At 44.3% G+C, this 20269-nt stretch overlaps 1 protein-coding gene and 1 pseudogene across 1 annotated transcript; both read right to left on the reverse strand.

Annotated features, from left to right (window-relative positions):
- Window positions 1-3926: 3926 nt before the first annotated feature.
- Window positions 3927-6758, reverse strand: LOC147884605 (histone H2AX-like). Its single transcript, XM_087397686.1, has 2 exons — window positions 6376-6758; window positions 3927-6071 (listed from the first exon to the last, which is right to left on the reverse strand). Exons 1-2 carry the CDS (start codon window positions 6703-6705, stop codon window positions 5859-5861), a joined length of 543 nt encoding a protein of 180 aa, XP_087253812.1. The 5' UTR covers window positions 6706-6758; the 3' UTR covers window positions 3927-5858.
- Window positions 6759-19726: 12968 nt separating this feature from the next.
- LOC147884606 (chlorophyll a-b binding protein, chloroplastic pseudogene) lies at window positions 19727-20269 on the reverse strand (annotated as a pseudogene).

The raw sequence follows: 20269 nt of genomic DNA on the forward strand, positions 1-20269 counted from the left end.
TATCCCCAAAAGAATAGCTATGGCTAGGAAGGCCCTTCCATCTCATACTTAGACTAGTGCTTCCTCTAATGGTCATATTTCTATAGAGAATTTTGGTATAGGCATTACTTGGGCTGTTGTGACTGGGCGTCATACTTTACTCCCAGAAGATGATGTTGCTCTTTTGCAATGCATTCAACATGATGCAGTATCACATCAAGCTCAGAGCACAGACCGTGAGGTGGACATGCAGTCTTGCATGTCTTTTCTAGGAAATTCTTTGTACATATTTATAAATATTCTAGAACAAATAAAGTTCTTGACTTATAATGTGCACATATTATGTTGCTTACAAGAATGGAAACTTGTAGGGGCTTATGTCAATAAATCCAGTGTGACATAGTTGCTCTACAAGAGCATAATCAACATGCATATGCAAGTCAGATGGGGCATTTTGTTGGATATGACTTTTTAAAAGTGCTGACTGCACTCCTCTAGTGTGGTAGTTCTTGTGAAATGTGCACTTTAGCCTGTTGTCAATTTTAATGTTGAGAAGGTAGATGGATTATCATGCAATGTCTTGTATAGAGGGAGATATTTGACTTTGCCTCAATATATGCTCTACATTCTTCCTTGAAAACACCCATTTTTGGGGATTTTACTAATTCTCCCTAGCATAGGATAATATTTTGGTTGTATGCATGTGCTAGTCTCTGAGCATGAGCCTTGGACTAGTACTTCACCTGGGTCTTTCAAACCTATGGAAAGAAACATGGGACTTGCCTGGTGACACTTTTTAGCATAATGCATAATCAACCAGTCAAGCACACTTCGGTCATTGGTATGTGGTTGATGTGCACCAATGCGATGTATTTAGGTGCCACGTATATGTGGACTATGCTTATCAACACTCTGATCATTCTCCACTTTAGTTAAAGTTGTCTTTTCATGAGATGCAACATGACAGGCTACCCAATCAAAGGCTTCTCATTGTAAATAATAGTTATTTGCAACATGAGGCAGACAAGGACATGGCTTGTAATGTCATTGCACCTCTTTGGGCACGATAAATGTTGATTTGCAAGGATTGCATTTATTACTCGTATGTAGTATGTGATTTGTGAATGTGGGAAGAATTATTTGCACAATCTTAGGGAGGAAGTTGCTAAGGCTAAAAACATCTGTCCAAATTTGATAGAAATTAGTCAATTGAGGGATTTATTTCCTACTAATGGAACTTATCCATGTCAAGCTAAGCATCTTTTACAGCAATGATCACACAAAATTTCAAAAATGGGAAACCAAGCCCAAGCAAAGGGATTTTTTAGATAAGGCCTGCCTGTCTTTAAAAAAATTCAAAAGCCTGCATCATTAAAGATAATGTGAAAACATTTGTCGAGTCAAAGATGCTAGTGGTAACTGGACCACATCATGGGCACACTTAAACCAAGCCTATGTGAGCCACTATGCCCAATAGTTGATTTGCCATACCTTTCACTATTGGGAGATGCAATAAAGTCGTGTGGCATCATGTGGCAAATGGAGGTCTTTGGGTTAGGATGGTCTTACTATAGAGTTTTCCCTTGAGTATTGGGATGCCCTTTCCCCTACATAACTGCATATAGTCAATACTACTTGGGAAACTTAGCAAATGCTAGCATTTGCTAGCTAGTTTAAAAAAGGGTTGGTCAAAAACATTTGCTAAGAAACATTGGTGTGAATGTTTTGCTAACTAGAGGCGTATTACACTATGCTAATCATCTACAACCTCGTTGCTGAGATAGTGGCCACCATGGTGAGGTACATCCTTCCCAATATGGGTTCATTCCTTGAAGACATATTATGGAAAATACTGCAAATGCTTATGTTGTGGGATAGAATATGCAAAGTACACTCAATAATATGTTCTCTTGTTAAACAATGATGTTTCAAAAGCTTTTGACACTATCTAATGGGATTTCAACTGAGAGACTATGCATTTACGGGGATTTGGTATCATTTCTTGGTTGCATCATGATAAGTTGATGGCTTCTCTTTGGAGATCCAAATGATGACTTGCTCTTTGTCGTTTAGTTTGTTAAGGATGCCCTCTCATTGGCTTGTTATATGCAATAGCTACTTAGTAGCTACTCATCCAATGCTTCTATACATTGATCAGCTCATTGCTACTATAGGTAGCTCACATGGATTGGAGATTCTTGGAGGGAGGCGGATGATTGCACAATCATATGCTAATGACTCTTTCTTCACTTCTAAAACCAAGGAGAAGCATATTTCCTCGATCATGAGTGCTTTATCAGTGTATGGTTTGGTAGCTAGCCTGCATTTCATCTTTCAAAATCCCAAGCTTCTACCACTCCATGCAAAAGATTGGCGTAACATTCGTAACATTCTTTGGCCTAGGGAGATTATTTCATCTACATAATAGATCGTTTTTTCCTTCATGATGTTTTCTAGGTAAGATATCTCTTCTTTTATATATATATACCTTTGTAAGACTAGAATAAGTCCAATCATACAAATTCAGATTTTTTTGTTGTTCTAAAGATCAAAACTCTACATAGAAAATAAAAGAGAGAATGAAAGAGAAGAAAAAAAGAGGTAAACAAAAACTTTTATGAAAAACAAAAGGAAGACATACTTAGCAAGCAAAGCAACACTTATGTCGTCATTAGTGCCCAAGCATAAGCAGCTATATAGTGCCCAAGCATAAGCAGCTATACTAGGTTTCTAAAGACCTGCGGAGTCTCTTCTTTTATGTCTACTATCTTGGAGGCTTTCTGGAAATCAAAGCAAGGTTATAAGCACATGAGGTTACTTTCCTTAAAGAACCAATGCTCACCAACAACACATGGGGGTCAAAATACTCTTGATATTCACATGCATATTTTGGCTCACAAATGGAAAATGACTCTTTAGTTTATGCAAGGTGATCAGCCATGGACCGTCATGATACAACACTTGATTTCACATTTGACTACCAATGTGGCAGGGAAGAGAGCCTATGAAAGGGCCCCTTTGCCTCTCACAGCCAGACAAGCAGCAGCTATAGCAACCCTTCAGCAGTCCACACAAGCAACATAGGAGCTCTAACACCACACAAGCCAAGGCAGTTTATAGGCAGCTTAGGGGCCATAAAACAGGGTATTATCATGGATGCTAACATTAGATCGCTTGGGTTCATCTCCACATAGCATTCGAGATTCAAAAAAGTAAAGACAAATAGGATTAATAAGAGACTTTTTTCACGACTATGCTTGGTTTCTCAGTTATCTCCTTCCCGAAGCAATGTCCAAGACATGTATGCATAGGGCAAATTAGCAATGGACTTTATCCATATTTACATTTAGCCAAATGACACAGTTTGTTCTATACCAGTAGAAATGATACGGAAAACACTATGAGCTAGCATAGGGTTTTTTCTGAGGATTATAGTCCCCTTGACCGTATCATCCTTGAGACCCTCCCAAAACCAAGATTTGGTCCTGACTTCAAGAAGACAACTAATTCTCTCTTTATAGATGTATCATAGTTATGAGGCCCTTTACCCTCCACAGATCAAAAGGCAAGGCTGTCCATTATTCCCAATGCTATTTGGGGTACTATAACAGCCCTTCCTAAGTAACTCTACAATGTGCAGTGAAAGCGGCCAGATCAGAGGGTTACCCCCATAAAGAGACAAGATGTGGATCAGACGTTTGCTGATAACACTGCACCTTCAGATTAGAGGAAAGGCGAAGTTGGGATGTAGTGCTTGCAATAACAGATGGAATCACAACATAGAAAAGGTGCAATCTCAAAGATAATAAGCAACTGTGATTATGCAAGTATGGGTTTTTCTTGGCAACAAACATACATTGTGGATCCTGCAAGGCAGTAGAGTCTGAGATACATACTCTAAGATCACAAGCAGGCAAAATTATTGGCAGAACAAATCAAGAGCACTACAAGCTAAGCTTAGTGGTTCTCACATGTATCCTGTCAACCATGACTGTGTCACTGGCTTCAGGTTTGGTAAGAGTAAAAAGGGCTCAAGACTCAGGTGATAGTTGAGAAGAAGTGCATTCATTCTCAAGAGAGGTATTTACAACACAGAAAGCATGGCCTGGGTGTGCCGAACTGTTCAATGGCAATCATTTCGTAGTGGCTTCCTGCTATGGATAGCTTTGCACTTTCGGTAGAGCCGGCAGAATGGTTCGAGTGCAAAGCAACCATGGCCTGCAGCTCCATCACACGCTGGAGAGGCCAACACATTGCTCATTACAACTTTAAGGGGAGAATCATGCAGCGGATGGCATCAAGGAATGGGTCTTTCCCCATCTTGTACCCCTTGGCCACACGCAGAACATAGTTGCTTCTTTTCACCCTGCCAATCCAAGCTCCACCTTCCCCCATTGTCCTGTGTGAGCCTTAGATGAAAATAAAGCCCAATTCTTGCAGAATCCTCCCCTTATGAAACGATTCCTTCTCTTACCACAATGATGTGATGAATGCCCCTTCCATGCACCATATCCAGCAATCAGTTCCTCTCGTAGCAGCAACAGTTCAGGGCAGCTTCTCAGGTACATGATCAGATGACACAGGGCAACTTTGCTGCAATAATTGCTCACCGTGTGGAGAGGCCAACACATTGCTCATTACAACTTTCAGGGGAGAATCATGCAGCGGATGGCATCAAGGACTGGATCATTCCCCATCTTGTACCCCTTGGCCACACGCAGAACATAGTTGCTTCTTTTCACTCTGCCAATCAAGGCTCCACCTTCTCCCATTGTCCTGTGTGAGCCTTAGATGAAAATAAAGCCCAATTCTTGCAGAATCCTCCCCTTATGAAACGATTCCTTCTCTTACCACAATGATGTGATGAATGCCCCTTCCATGCACCATTTCCAGCAATCAGTTCCTCTCGTAGCAGCAACAGTTCAAGGCAGCTCCTCAGGTACATGATCAGATGACACAGGGCAACTGTGCTGCAATCATTCCTCACTGTGTGGACTGCTAGCCATAGGCTTGGTGCTTATGGGATAAATTCTCCAGGCGTATGGAACTCAGGCAGGGTGCAGCTAAAGAACACTCATGACATGTCTCCCACTATCAGTAATTTTTGTTCGGACTTTGTGGGGGTGGAAATGACTCAGTCCCTGGTTTTTAGAGGTTAAAGTTTGTTTATTAACAAGGGTCGTGCAATCCATCACAACACTGAGAGCCTTGATGACAAGTTTTCAAGATACATCAATGGACCAAAAGGATTTGCATACATCTTTCTGCAGGAGCATCATCCCCCTCTCCATGCATTGACATGGCACAGTCAGGATCTAGCTCTAAGTAGCAGTTTTGATGAGTCGCACAAACATCGGCCATGCAGCAATCACTATCCAACTCTCCAGACCCTGTCTCTCACAAAAGCCCTCAACTGAACTATCACAAATTAAAAGGACAAAAAGCATAAATTAGAAAGCACCAATTAGAAAGGACAAAAAACGTGAATTGAATACCTGAACATCCATGAATCCAAGAAGTTCAGAGCACCGACTTAACACTCTTGTGATGATTAGGAGAAAATGGAGAAAACTTCTTTAACTTTCACGTTCGAATCAATACATTACCAGAAAAACAAGATGTCCTAATAGGGCCAGGCAACAGAATAAAAAACGACCTTCCAAATATCCATAGGAACCTTTATGTAATGTTTTACTGGAGGCTTACCAAGTAACATCACTGCACAAATCTGAACGTCATTAGAATTGAATTTCCCAAGCGTCATGCAACTGTGATTATTCTCAGCCTAAGTATCTCACTTTTTTGGCATCAATTTTACCATTCAAGCGACATACGACATAACTTCTACTTAAACCGCAGTTAACTTGATAGTGCAATTTTCACACTTCCTGTGAAGCTTCCCCTTTGCCCTTGCCCGTCTTCTTTGGGAGTAGCATAGAGTGAATATTTGGCAGCACACCCCCGTTTGCTATCGTAACGGTTCCAAGTAACTTACTGAGCTCTTCATCATTTCTTACAGCCAGCTGAATGTGTCTGGGAACGATTCTATTCTTCTTATTGTCCCGGGCAGCGTTCCCCGCTAGCTCCAAAACCTGAGAATGTAGATGCCATTGATGCAAGCAACACGGAATCAGAGATCCAAATTGGTAAGTAATGTGACCCCCAGGTTAGATCGCCAGATCCAAAATTTCGCACGTAGCACCTACAAGCACGGCACCCTTGATCCAGCACTAAAGCCGCGATGTATTGACTGTAGGGACGAAAACGCTCATACTTACGTATCGACCAAAAACGCTGCACACGATGAGAGCACGAAAAGGCGGCAAGGATACAAAGAAGCGTCTATGTGAAATGATGGATCTAGCAAAGAAGAGACATTGAAGCGAGGGATGATACCTCTGCGGCAAGATATTCAAGGACGGCGGCAAGGTAGACGGGGGCTCCAGCACCGACGCGCTCTGCATATTTGCCAGCTTTGAGAAATCGGGCGATTCTGCCCACAGGGAATTGGAGGCCAGCCTTGTGCGAGCGAGAGACAGCCTTGGAGGGCTTGGCCTTTCCTCGGCCTCCAGATCCTGAAGAGCTCATCCTTGTGAAGGGCAGTGAAGATTTCACAGAGATAGGTTCCTCCACCACAGAGCTCTTGGCAAGCTTCAAAAGAAGAAGATGATGATAAACAAGATATGATGCAAACTTGCCCTTATATACCCATCTGCCCAATGCCATCAGGCTATCAAACCGCCTTGGTAACGTCACATTTTGGCATCACTTCATCTCATTTTGGCATCGCTTCCTCTAACGTAGAATATGGAATCGCACTTTGGCATCACTTCCTCTCACAGTAGAATATAGAACTAGAGTGCTTGGCCAGCTGGGCTCTTGATGAATACTTCTCTCTTTTGCTATATTGTTGAGGTTCACATGAGTCACGTTGTCAGAAATGATGCAGAAGATTGATGTTCAATTGCATGCAACCTTTTCTAGAGATTTCGTTATCATCCAGTCCTGCTTGTACTTGATGTTGTTCATGTCGACAGTAAAACGTAGTTTTTCTTTTTTTCGGAGGAAGACAAATTCCTATTCTTTGCACTGTAAGCAAATCTATTGTCATTCCACTTCGAGCGAACGACGAGGAGATGTATTTCAGAAATGTATAAATAATAAATCAAAACCAAATTGAGCCAAAAGCATGCAACTGTGATTGGAAAAATCCAAACCCAAAGCTGCATTGCATGTACGACAAAAGTTCCAGCACCATTTGCAACTTCATTGGATCCCTTTTTTCTAAGGCACAAATGTTTATTTTTTGGGTCAAATTATGTTCCTACGCTTTAGGAAATAGTACTTCCGCGCTCTGGCCGGATGGCCCTCGAGCGTGTTGTAACCTAATGGACCTACTGTGTTGTGGCTCCTTATGTAGTACTGCTCTAAAGTTCGTGCTTTGTCTACGGTGTCTGTTGTTTCCAAAACTTTGATTTCGAAATTTTCTTCGAAGGGCTTGTAACGTTGCAAGTCCTCTTTCATTTTCGCCGGTGGTTTTTTATTGTGCTGTTTGATCCTCCGTGGCAGGTCCATCGTGCTCCCTATGTACTTTCTGTTGTTGGGCTTGCACGTGATGCAGTAGACGACGAGGCTCGCGCGATTCCCTTGCGCGGGCGATTCAGTGGAGGCTCCTCCTTCATCTCGAGGCTTGCGTCTTTCAATGTCGTACCTGCGTAAACATTGACAGTTACGTTAGTCATCGAGGTTTTCGGACTTTTTTTTCCCGTTTGAGTTCCATAATAGAATGCATTTATTTACTTACCCTGGTTTTTCTCTGTTGGCGTGAAAGGATCGTTTCCAATACCGAAGCGCTCCTCGTATAAGTCCCTGTCGAAAATATACGTTACCTTCTCCATTGTCGTCACCGGGTGCGTCGCGTCGTGCATCCCTCCAAATTGTTCCATGAATTGTTCGAGTATAGCCGTTGCTTGATCGCGCGTCGTGTCCCTCAGCAACTCCAAGGATACGTTGTACCCGTAATGCATCAGCTCGCACGCATACGCTGTGATTCCTTTCGTCTTCGTGTCTAGTAGCTTCTGGCCCTCCAAACTTTCCATCATCCTATCGGTCTCATCGAACTCAATGTCAAGCTCGACAAGGATCTCTTTGAGGAGTCCTGCAGGAGAAGTGCAATCGATGATGAGTTTGTTGTTCTTGCAACTCGTTATTTCTTTTTCTCAATTGTTGTGTTTTTTTTAAATTTTCGGAAGCATTACGCACCATTTGCGAATCTCAAGCCTCCCGGCTCTCTTTTAGCTGGCAAACGCCTATTGCAGTTGTCAATGAAGTCGCGTGGTTCCGCATACGTGTTGAAGCCGTTGATGTAAGCTCCCGGACGTTCTCCTGCATTGTTTGCTAGCCGGAATTGCTTTGTGGTTAGGAAGAACCTCCTCTTTGCTGGTGGAGGTTTTGTTGCCTTCGCGTTGCTTTTGTATAGCGCAAATAGCTGCTTGCAGGCACGACTTATTACACCGTCTTTTCAAATGAGCCGTCTTTTTAAATCTTCAAGAAAAAAAGATTCTTTCATGCTGGTGGAATTTACCTTGTCTGCGTCCATGTCTTATGCTGCAATGTCCCGAGCTTTATGATTCTCTGCACCTGTTCTCGACAACAGACAAGATATTAAAACCATTTTCCTTGCACGCATGTTTGACGCAACATATTCATGACTTGCCTCTGCCTTTTTCAATCTCTGGTAGTGAATACCTTTATGCGCGTGGTTGTGTTGTCGGCTGTGAGAACTCTCGTGGAATTGGTCTGAATATGTTTGGATGTGGGCAATGTAGTATGCGCAGCCTCGTTCTCTCAGTCACTCTGGACAACATCATGTATGCCAGGCCAGGGGCAAACACTCCTCGGAATATGAGCAGCGCTTTGTTGGATATGGTTGCGCCTTGGGATTTGTGTCCCATGATAGCGTATGCTAGGGTCAGTGGAAATGTGGACTTGTGGAACCATTTTCCATTTATTGCCTTTCGCTGATGCTTCGAGCGTCGTAATGTGAGCACGGCCGCTGTTGTGTCCACGACGACAGTGATACCGTTGATTTCCCCCCTGCTAGTTGCATTGATGCTCTTGATTTTGCACATTGCTCCATTTGCGGCACCTATTGCGAGGTCGATGTTTTCTGTTATCATTGCCTTCGCCCCCACGCAAATTTTTCCTATCTCGTTGAAGCTTTTGTCCTCCAACCATTCTTTGAGAGCTGGTTCACTCGCGGCGTTACTGTGTATTTGAACATGCGCAATCGTCTCGGGAGTGTTGAATTTCTCCACAAGCTCATCGTTGAAGGTAGCGACATCGACTCTGTGTGTGCAAATGATGGTTGTTTCGGCATCGATGAAGTGGCATGCACCTTCCTTGTCGACAATGCACTGCCCCAAACAGTCGGAAATCTCGTCAGTTGTGGGCGTCCTGAGTCTTATGGTATGCAAGAATGCCAGGAACGGCATGTCTCATGCATGTCGCACCGAGAATTGCATGTGGTACATTTTCGCTGCAGGCCAGTGCGCAGAGGACGTGATGTGGCATGGCTCGCAGAGATCCTCGCGGTGTTTGCAGACTGGCGGTAATTGTGCCAGGTCACCAAAAATTATCAGCATTTTGTGTCTGAATGGCTCATGCAATGTGCCATTAGTGACATTGACGATTTGTCTTACCACGAGATCGAAAGTCATCCTTGTTAGCATGGACATCTCGTCAATGATGATCGCATTGGCTTCCTTGATTGCGAGGTGTCGCTCATCCGTCTCATGGATGTTCGGTGGGTATTCACTGCTGCGCACAGGGATCTTGAATTGGTAGTGTATAGTGGTTGCAATCCCGCTCAGCCGCGTCGCAGCCGCCCCTGTTGATGCACAAAGTATTGCCGTTTTGTTTTGCGCTACCAGATGCGAAACATAGTACCGTATCAAGAAGCTTTTGCCGCTACCTGGTGTTCCACAGACAACGTGTAGCCCCGAGCTTGTTGAAGCCAGGCTTTCGAAGACTCTTTGTTGTTCTACTGTCAATGCGGCATTGGCGACGGTGCGAAACTCGGCCATTTTTTGCAACATCCTCGCGCGTGTTGGCCCTTCGACGGTTTGTTGGTCGATGTTAGGCACTTCCATCGGGCAGTCTCGGATGATCGCAACCTTTTGCAATATCATATTGATCAACTGGTCCGTGTGGTCAGTCGCTAGCAAGTTCCTTTGCGTGTATTCGGTCACATACATCTCGAGGTCCTCATTGCTCAATATGAGGCCGCGCATTTGGCATTCGACAAAGTAGGATCCAGCTATGTTGGCAGGTGATATGAGCTCCGTTTCATTCCTGAAGCTGAGTTTTCGCAAGAGCACGTTGTAGAAGTACCCCTCTGGTTGATGTCCAGGGTGGTAGTCAGTGAATCTGACTACTCGCTCACATTTTGCGATCCTGTTGCCGAAGAGGTCAAGACCGATCGTTCCACGTTGCGTTTCCTTGGGCTTTCGTATCACATATTGCCTATGGTAATCGTAGAACGTGCTCTCCTCGATGACGCTCGGTCTCCCACAGTATATGTCGACCGGGTGCAGGGTGACGTTGTTGTTTTGCGAGACAATGCGTTGTCTTAGAGATGGTGGCAAGGAGTCGACATAGTGAACGGTCTCGCTCCTTGTGATTATTGGTATCTGCATGCAGTTTAGCGCGGCCTCTGTTGGAGAGGTTGGTTTTGATAGGAGGCTCGCGGCGATGAGTTTCAGCTTTACTTCGTCGAGATGTTGCAACCCCAAACGTGAGGCGTCTTCTGAACGGATGTTTAGTTTGCCCATTGGTTCAGATTTCATCGCGTACTTGAGGAGGTAGTGAGAGATTGAAGAGTTTGTCACCCGCTGTATGTTCATGTGCGCACCCCACAACAGTAACACGGAAGGGTGGTAAGGGACGACGTTTCGGTGCTCATGTCCCGGCCGGTAATACAACCAACGTTGCGTTAGAGGGTCGAGGATGGGTTCATATTCTAGCTGTGTTGCGAAAGGGAAGCCGTGCTTGCAACTGTGGTGTGACGGTCCGACGTAGCACGCTTTCCTGCATACGTGCAATTGCTTCCTGAGAACTAGTTCTCGCAGCCTTGTGTTTCGAGGATCCAGGGCCTCGTCCCTGGGGACGTAAGCTGCAATCTCATTTGCAATTCGCCGGCCGACGGTCATCATGGTGGACCCACAATATGACATGGGCGTGTAGGGAGCCCCTGTTTTGTATCTCATAACGAACGACATGGTGTTGTATTCGGCCAAGCAGACCGTCGGATGAAAGCAAATGCTTGCGCATGAACATGTGGAAGCGTGCGTGGAAAAGTGCCACGCATTCAACAGGACAGTCCTTCCAAGTGAATTGCGCATTATAATGCGTTGCGATGCTCTCGATCACATTAATTTCTTGCCACCGTGTATCGGTGACCTCGTCTGCAGTGAATGTCAGAAAGAAATCTGGGAGGCCCCAAGCATCGACCATCGTTATGAGGTCCTTCAGTTGCCGTCGATGCCACGATGGGGACCCCGGCATTGTTGATGGCATGCTGTAGCGAAGCACGTGTCTCATTGCATCTTCATCGGTCGTGGCAGGGTTGGCTTTCCTATATTGGTCGATGTCTCGTTGCAAGCATGTAGAGTTGCTTGAATTGGCAATCATCACTGCCTGTTTTAATTGGAACATGATCAACAGGTACGGCTTATAGAGCGTGTAGATAGAGAATAAGGTGCATATTCTCATTTTCACATAGTTGCTGAACTGTATGCAGCCATCATAGTAGCCCCGTCCGAAAGGGAACACAAATGGGAACACTGCTGACTCCATGGTTATGTCAACGCACGCACTGCCAGCTGCTGCTACTCCATCGACGTGGAATGAAGCGACCCTCTCTGAAAGCATTTCTGTACCCCGTAGCTGTATGGAGGCAAACTCATGCTTGTCCCTTGCATCAAAGGCGCGACGGTTCGCGGGGTCCACCATGTTTTGCAAAAGCAGGAGCTCAGGCTGAGATTCCGCTATTGACATTAACTCGAAGGGAGCTGTCTCATCGTGTAGTTCCAAGATACCTGCAATGGTTTGAGGACTCAAGATGCACATACCCATCTTGATGTCCGCATGCTCTGCTAAAGAATTGTACTTGCACAATATTGGATTGTTCTCGATGTTGTATGCGAGCACACCTGATAGCTCGTTCGTCACGATTTCTTGAGCCGAGCTTAGTGGGACGTTTCGCCAAGATATCAGAGGATTGTCTAGAAGTGACCTTCGATCGAGTGTGCCACGAGCAACCGCATTTGCAGTCGTGGCAACTGAAATGGATACATCTATGATGCTTAGCAGTTGCGTGTGGAGGTGGTTTGTTTTAAGCAACTGCCGAGAGTACTGTGGCATCAACCGCACAATGTATCTGCTCCGCTGGGCATCTCGTGTGCAGCTTTGGCATTTCCAGTAAGTCACTTGCATGCCCATATTCTCGCAGGCATCCAAAAGTATCATGTTTCCGAGTGCGGCGCTGTGGCTTGAGATTTCTATGCCTTGCGACGAAACGATCCTGTGGTTTGCAGACAGTAGCGTGGTTATGCCACAGACACCGCAAATTTGAAGGCTAGAGAAAATAGCCGCGCAATTACTAACCCATTGCTTGTATCTATCTGCGATGGTCAACCACGATGACGTAGCTGGCCTCAAGGACATCTTTCTTGATGTTATGTCAAGTTGAATAGCTCGACCTCTGGCTGCTCTGAGCGTTGACACATGGTCATGTTCGAAGGAGTTTCCGATGGTCATTTCTACATCGTGACATGAATCGATGTCTTATGTTCGGGTTTAAACACCTACAGGAATTAATAATAAAAAACATCCGAAACTTTGCTATAATTTCACTCACGTGGTTTTGTCTAAACGCAACAGGAAAACCAAAATGGACTGAACATCTATCTTTAGAAGGTGAAAGAATTGATAAAATAACTTGAATCAAGCAAATACATTTTGTTGTGCATACCTTTAGGAGAAGACACTCGTTTGGAGGCTGCAAACATCTCGAAAACAGAAGTGTTGCAGACATGATTAGTATGTTGGTCGAACCAAGCAAATGTAATGTTCCCTTGCAGAAACAGAATGTGCGAAGAAGTGTGCGTGCTCAAGATGAGGAGTTAAAAAAAAAAAAACCATACGTAATGTATGGTGGAGAGCTGGCACATGTCTCTCCAAAAATTATATATCATAGGGGAACGTGCCATCCCCCCGTTTCGAATAGTCACCTCCAGTGTTGGAGGTGTAGCGCATTAATGCGGACCAGAGCAACAGACGGTGCAGAAACATTTCAGAATTGAAATGACAGTACATTCTACTTACGTGGAGTGTCCTTTGTGACGTCCACAGCTCGACGAGAAGTCGCCTATTTCTTTGCTGGAATGTTGGAATCTGAAAAACAAATATGATTAGTCAATATGCATTCCTCGTGTTTTGCATGTTTGGATATGTTGGTTAGCATATGTGTAATTTCCTAAAGATGATAAATTCTAGCACAAAAGCTATACACAATCCAATGTTAGACATCGTCCGTGTGCTGATATCTATCTCTCGGAGGCTCAGTTCCTTTAGTAATTATTTGTCAATGCTGCGAGCTTCTAGCGAGCTAGAGAATGTCAAAATTTCTCATCAGCGTTTTAGTACTTTTGTCTATCGACCTATATGCACTATTGATTGGAAATTCTGAGTTGTAAAAGGGGGTTCACATCCCAACCTACAAGATTGTGGCAAGCCAACGCAACCTTGTTGCTTTGACCTGTGGTAGCGCTGCAATTACAAGCACACTGTGCTTCTAACCAGAGGGAACTCTCTCGGATTCCAACACGTGACCCTCTTCCACCCACTCAAAAAACTATCGCAACTTAGTACCTATTATGCACCAATTGGCTATAGCGTTATTTTGGGGCCTTATGGCCTTATATGCCAACCTTGGTTCTTGGCTGGACTGCGCGGCTCCAAGGTTCCGTCCGTCACTACGCGGCATGTGTTAGATTATGAAAGTGAGGGTGATGAGTTATGTTCGAATACATTGAAAATGTAAAAAGATATGGCATGAAGGTATATTGGAAATGAAGCACAATTGAAAATGCTTTCTTATTTGCATAACAAATCTTTGTTTTATTGTTATGTATAATTAGATAGCATTGTTCACGTCTTGTATATAACCACACATTGATGTGGATAGAGAGTTGGCATGTGCATAGAAAGTTGGCATGTATATAACCATATAATCATGTGAAAACATGATCATTTGGGCACAAATTTCACATGATATATAACCACATGTTCGTGTAACTACACGCTCATGTGGGGGGAGAGTTGGCACAGTTTCTCTCCAAAAATTATAAGACCAAGGAATGTGCCGTTCCTTGGGATCTTGCATCATGTATTTTGCAAATTGCATAATGTATGTGCGTTCCTTGGAATCTTGCATCGTGTATTTTGCAAATTGCATAATGTTTTTTGGACATTGCATAATTCTTCATTGTCAAAGCCATGTAGAACCCTCTGTCATTCCGTCGAAATTTCTTACTTTCAGACGGCTAATATATATTGTGTCCAAGGCATCAAGCGTATCAAGAAATATATGTGGCTTACCATCATGAAAATGGCATCTCGACTCGCTGACCTCATAGCTTCCTCCATCTCTTGCCACAAATGCAACTAGGCCTGCCTGCAAAGGTGGAAGGCTCATATTGTAAGCCACCAATTCCATATAGGAATCGCTAACTAAAGACTTGGCCATTCCGGGTCAAAAGTGCAATTCCACATACAGGAGTATACGTATTAGATCAAGTACTAAGAGCTTGGTTTTTAATTAGACCTGGAACTCGTAAAGAATTCTTCCATCTCGCATGACATTCTTCTCCAAACCACAGCGAGCTCCTGATGATGACGCAGCGAGCTCTTGATGATGACACAGCAAATGCACACAGATGAACCGACAGCTCTTCGCATTCCACGGAGCTACCTGAATTCTCAAACATGTAGAGCTGCCTTCACGTCATAGACTTCTATCGTGATGATCGAAAATATATTAGAATGGATTGAGACCAACAATTGCATCCAAGCATGTGGTTTGGAGCGGACGTCTGTCAGCATTTCAATGGATGCTCTTGTGGAGCGAGGGCATGAGATTGGTTTGCTACTTCAAGGATAGAAATTTGTAGATCGCAGTTCTTTCTACGTGATCTATGGGCGATCAAGCACGTAGGAGGCTCTACAAGACATCATTGTGGATGAGTTCACCCGATCGCGCTGAATGCAAGTCTGAGAGGGATCTCTGAGCGAGGGGAGCCACGAAAACCCAAAATCAAGAGCAGTGATAGGAAGAATGATTCTCAGGAACGCGAGGAAGAATCCACGAGAAAAGGGTCTATGAACGGAGGAGGTGGGAAGCGAGGAACGATCTAGAAGGGGAGAGACAATTGGAGAGGTTTTTCTGAACCGAAGTTCGCAACCCAACATCATGGGCATCTTTGCCATTTGAATTTACACTGTCGCATCCACTGAATCACTCAATTGCAGAGATCGCTGACCTGCGATCAATCGGAGCTCGTGCTCCCCATGCTGGGCCGCCTTCATGATGAGGAATTGCTTAGCTTGGACTATTATCTAGCCGACCAGTAAAAGAGCCCAAACACATGTTCTTGGAAAGACGTTTGGCAATTTCCAAAACCGATCGGATGACATCTCCGTACTCAGCTTCGCAATCTTCATAAGACTTCATGGCAGAAACAACAGGAGGATCTACATTTTCCTCAACGTTTTCTTGTGAAACTAACGAATTCCAGGTTGGCGCTGAGGAAGATGCGGCCCCACTGATGCCAACAAAGAAGCACAAGATGGGGGGTGAGTGAGGGACTTGGTGGGGGGAACAAGGGCGGCGAGGAGGGCTTCGATGGAGAGGGAGGAGGAGGAAAGCATGGATTGATTGGACGACGGAAGCGTCGATGACAGGGGGGAGCCATGGTGAAGGTGAAGCTAGAGCTCGTGGGGCTATGGTGTTGAGCGAGCTCGGCGGCTATATGGCTATGGCGACGGAAAGCTTTCACACAACAAACAAAGCTCGAAACTCACAGGAAGTAAAGCAAAGGACCACCTTATTAGCAAGCGTCGGCCGGTCGAGCAAAGCGATCGTGCAAGGCAGATGGCAGATGGCAGCGAGCGAAGTGAATCAATAGCGGAGGAGAATTCTGCGAGAGCTTCAATCTCTAGTTGGCGGGGATGACTCCACAACGGCAGGACTGGATCTGGAAGCCGATGTGACGGACACGGAGTGGTTCTATTTGGTGTTGATGATCTACTCGTGCCCCCTTGGTACAGGAACACTTGGGCTGGCAAAGATACTCGTATTTATGTATGTTTCACCTATATTTAAAGGTGCAGTTGGCTTTTTACTTGGCTTTCAAAGCTTGGCTTTTTACGCAGATGGCTTTTCAAAAGCTTTCAAAGCAAAGCTTTTGGGCTTTCAGAATTTAAATCTAAGGGTGTATATTGTGCCATGTGGAAGCACAGGATTTCAAAATTTGAAAAAACGTTCTAGTGCTGGCCAAGTAATCACACTAGACTCAACTTACATTCCGAGGCAGAGTGCACTCTCGAACTATGCAGCACTCTGGCATAGATGGAGCAAGCTTTGCCTTGTATCTCGAACCATCACTCTACCATAGATGGAGCAAGCTTGGCTTTGTATACTATCACTCTGTTAGAGGTGGAGCAAGCTTGGCTTTTTATACCATCTAGCAATGGTATGCCACATGGCTCTCGAACTACCTTGGTATGGTCAATAAACCATCGATTAAGATAAGAATATATTGGCAACTTGGATTGGTCTCCATAAACTGGTGGAAGCATGAAGTAATATGTTTTTTAAAATGTGGGTGATGATATTGTGGCTAGATCTATTGTGTGCATGGTGATGTGGAATGTATAATGTGAAATAAGAGGGTGCATGACCATGTTTGAGGTGGCAATCTTTCACTCATGCTAGGCCTTTCATATGGATAACCCCATAAGTGTGTAATCTATGCGATTGTGCATAGTCTATGGTGACAATAATATATAAATGGGAATTAGGTGGAAAGAATGAAGATTACCCTCGTTTGGTAAGCTTCATTGGGTTCTCTCAAGGTTTAGGGGAGGCTACCCATCCAAAACCACATGGCGGTTACCTTGTATGGATTTGATGTGGCTAGGGAAGGGATAGGCAGTGTGACAAGAGGTCACGAATTGAATACGTGGTCGCACCTCAAAGAAAGGGCCGAGCTAGTGGACATATCAGAAGATACTGCCTTTACTTGGACAAATAACCAGGTAGGGCTCCTCCACAAGAAAGGGCGACTGGATAGAGCTTATTGCTCCAAGAGAATTATTGAGGAGATGCTGTGCGTTAAGAGCAGAGCGCTGGGTACCCTTCCCTTCTAGGATCATAAACCCATCTCCATAGTCCTTGAAAAGGAAGAAAGGAGCATTGGCTGCTCTTGGTTCAAAGCCAATCCTTTTTTTTTTCAACTCCCTTATGTCAGGGATAAGATTGATAAAATATGGCACAATGCATTTGGGGGATCAGCTAATGCAACAGATAAATGGATCAGCTTGTTAAGGATGAACTAGACAAGGGTACAGTGAAAGGAATTCAGGTGGAAGGTGGCAGATAGATTATGTGCCAGCAATTCGCAGACAACACAAATCTAACGCCACACAATGATGAAGAGTCAGTGCAGGTCACTCTGGAATGCTTAAATACCTTTTGCACGGCCTCGAGATCCAGAATAAATCACGATAAAACAGGGATATATGGCACTTTGAGCCCTCCCCCCCTTTTCCTGTATAATAAGGGGTACAAAGAGATAAAAGAAGGAGAGGTTTTCATATTACTAGGAATCCCTATGGGATTCGGATGCACTACACAGGACAGATGGGACTGGGTCTTAGATAGGGTCAAAAGCAAGGTGAACAGATGGCAAGGGCTGCAACTAACTCTAGCAAGAAGAAAGTTTGTCCTCAATCATTACATCTACCCCTCCATTATTTATTTTATTTCTTGTTGGTTCGCAACTAAGAAGTTTGAATAGATGCAATTGGAGCATCTCTCCTCATGTGGTCACATCTATTTGTAGCTTGAAAGCTTGTGGCCAGAAAATACATGCTAAGATTGCAGGAAAGGATTTGTTCAAAGAAGATCCATTTGTTGGCACACCTTGGTTGAAGAGAAGGAGAAGGAAGGTGCCATACGTAGAGTCTTTGATGATCTCCTATTGGAAAATCCTTACTACTTCCCTAGTTTGCCAATAGAATATCACGTGCATATGCGCATGAAATGGCAAGGTGGAAGGAAAATGCAACCTCCCAGTTTTGGCTACTTCCTTGGCATATATATGTGGAAAGGCCTTGGCATATATACGTGTAGATATATATTTGTCTCTTTCACCTTGGCATTTATACTTATATAAATATATGGATATCTCTTTAACCTTGGCGTAATGTTTATTTAGATTGTTACCAAAGAGCTCCTATAAATGTGGAGGTACTCATCGCTTCATTATGCATTATTTTCATTAGGATAAGAGGAGGACCATCGGTATTACTTACATTCATCTACCGTCAATTGGCCTAATGATTAATTGCAGAGCATCCATCTTAAGGGGCACTCCTTTTGAGGGGCTTTTCTAAGGGTCCCTATATATTTATAATTTTTAGGCCCTTTGGTTCTTAAGAAAGGAAATCAAGTTAGAAGTAGTTGTTGATGAAGGTTGAATAAAACTCTTTAATTGGCGTTGTTCTTCTCTAAAGGTGCCAATTTTTTATTAATCTGTGCTCTTTGCGTTATACTTTTGTATAATTGCCCAAAAAACTTCACAATTATTGTAGAAATGTTGTCTTTGATTGCCTAAACATTGCATATCCACTTTCGATGTGACTTGATTTGAGCATGGAAGCAGTGTCTGAAAATGTGTCAATGTTGCTTGAAAATCATTTTAAAGTTTGGTCTTTTATTGTGTGTAAGCTAGGCTTTTTCTAGAATTATTTTGACTTGGTCTGAGTGAGACATGATGTGTTGAGAGTTCACGCTCAACATCATGTGATCATGTGTGCATAGCACCATTACGTGATCATATGTGCATAGCACTAACCTTATAGAGTGCTATAAAGGAAAGGGTTAGCTCCCCTAACCCTAACCCTAAAAGGGTTTGTATATATTCTATTTTTTCAACTAATTCTAGTGTACAGTTAGTCATTTGTGGTGTGCTCTCTAGCTGTGCCCTCTCTCCTCATCTCCACTCTTCTCCTCTCCCCTCTTCATATTTTGTCATGGTATCAGAGCATGGTTCTGCCTTCCGTTGAGGCGCCATCCTTCTTGTGAGAGTGATTGAGAGATTGAGAGATTGAGTGTTCCATTCTCTTCCGTTGAGAGAAAATTCCGTCCATCGGAAGAAGATTTCCGTCATGTGTTCTTGAGAGATTTCCGTCATTTGAGAGAGTTTATTTGAGTGTGTCTTGAGTGGAGAGAAAAGAGAGTTTTCAGAGACTATTGAGATTTGTGAGAGTTTCTTGAAGAAGAGCCTCCTTCGAAGAACGCAGCTCCTGCAATACTTTGCATTGCATCTCCTACGGCTCTTCTATCGACCAACTCGCCATCTACGCAGCCACCGGCAACGACCAACGATCTCCTACGGCTCTTCTATCGACCAACTCGCCATCTACGCAGCCACCGGCGACGACCAACGCTTGAGGACCTAGCGGCCTCCTCAGCCTCAACGAAGCGACTCCTCCACGAAATCCATCTGCTTGACAACCTGATCAAATTGCAGCAGTAGCCGCCAGCTCCAACGACAGCTTCACCGAATTTGACGCCGTTCTTGGCCAAGAGCTCGGGAGTGACGCAGCCAAGAGCTCCGAGCATAGCCCATCGAGCGTGGATGACCTCCAACTCACGATTCTTGGCAAACGTCTCAGGGTCAGCAGAGAGGCCAGCCGTGTCCCAGCCGTAGTCACCCGGGAACTCGCCAGTGAGGTAAGACGGGGGAGATCCAGAGAATGGGCCAAGGTACAGTGGGTGGTCAGGGCCATACCAGATGCTGCCGGAGGGAGCGGCTTTCTTAGACGAAGTTTTCCTCATCGAGATGCGGGCATCACTGGAGCTGACCTTGCGAACGAGCTCATTGCTCAGCTTGAGTGAGGTTTGGCCGACCAAGGAGGAGGAGGACAGAGCTGCAAACTCCAT

Source organism: Dipteris shenzhenensis, chromosome 26, assembly GCF_047967505.1.
Source record: "Dipteris shenzhenensis isolate YYH24624 ecotype China chromosome 26, Dip_SZ_1.0, whole genome shotgun sequence".
In the NCBI taxonomy this organism is placed as follows: Eukaryota; Viridiplantae; Streptophyta; class Polypodiopsida; order Gleicheniales; family Dipteridaceae; genus Dipteris; species Dipteris shenzhenensis.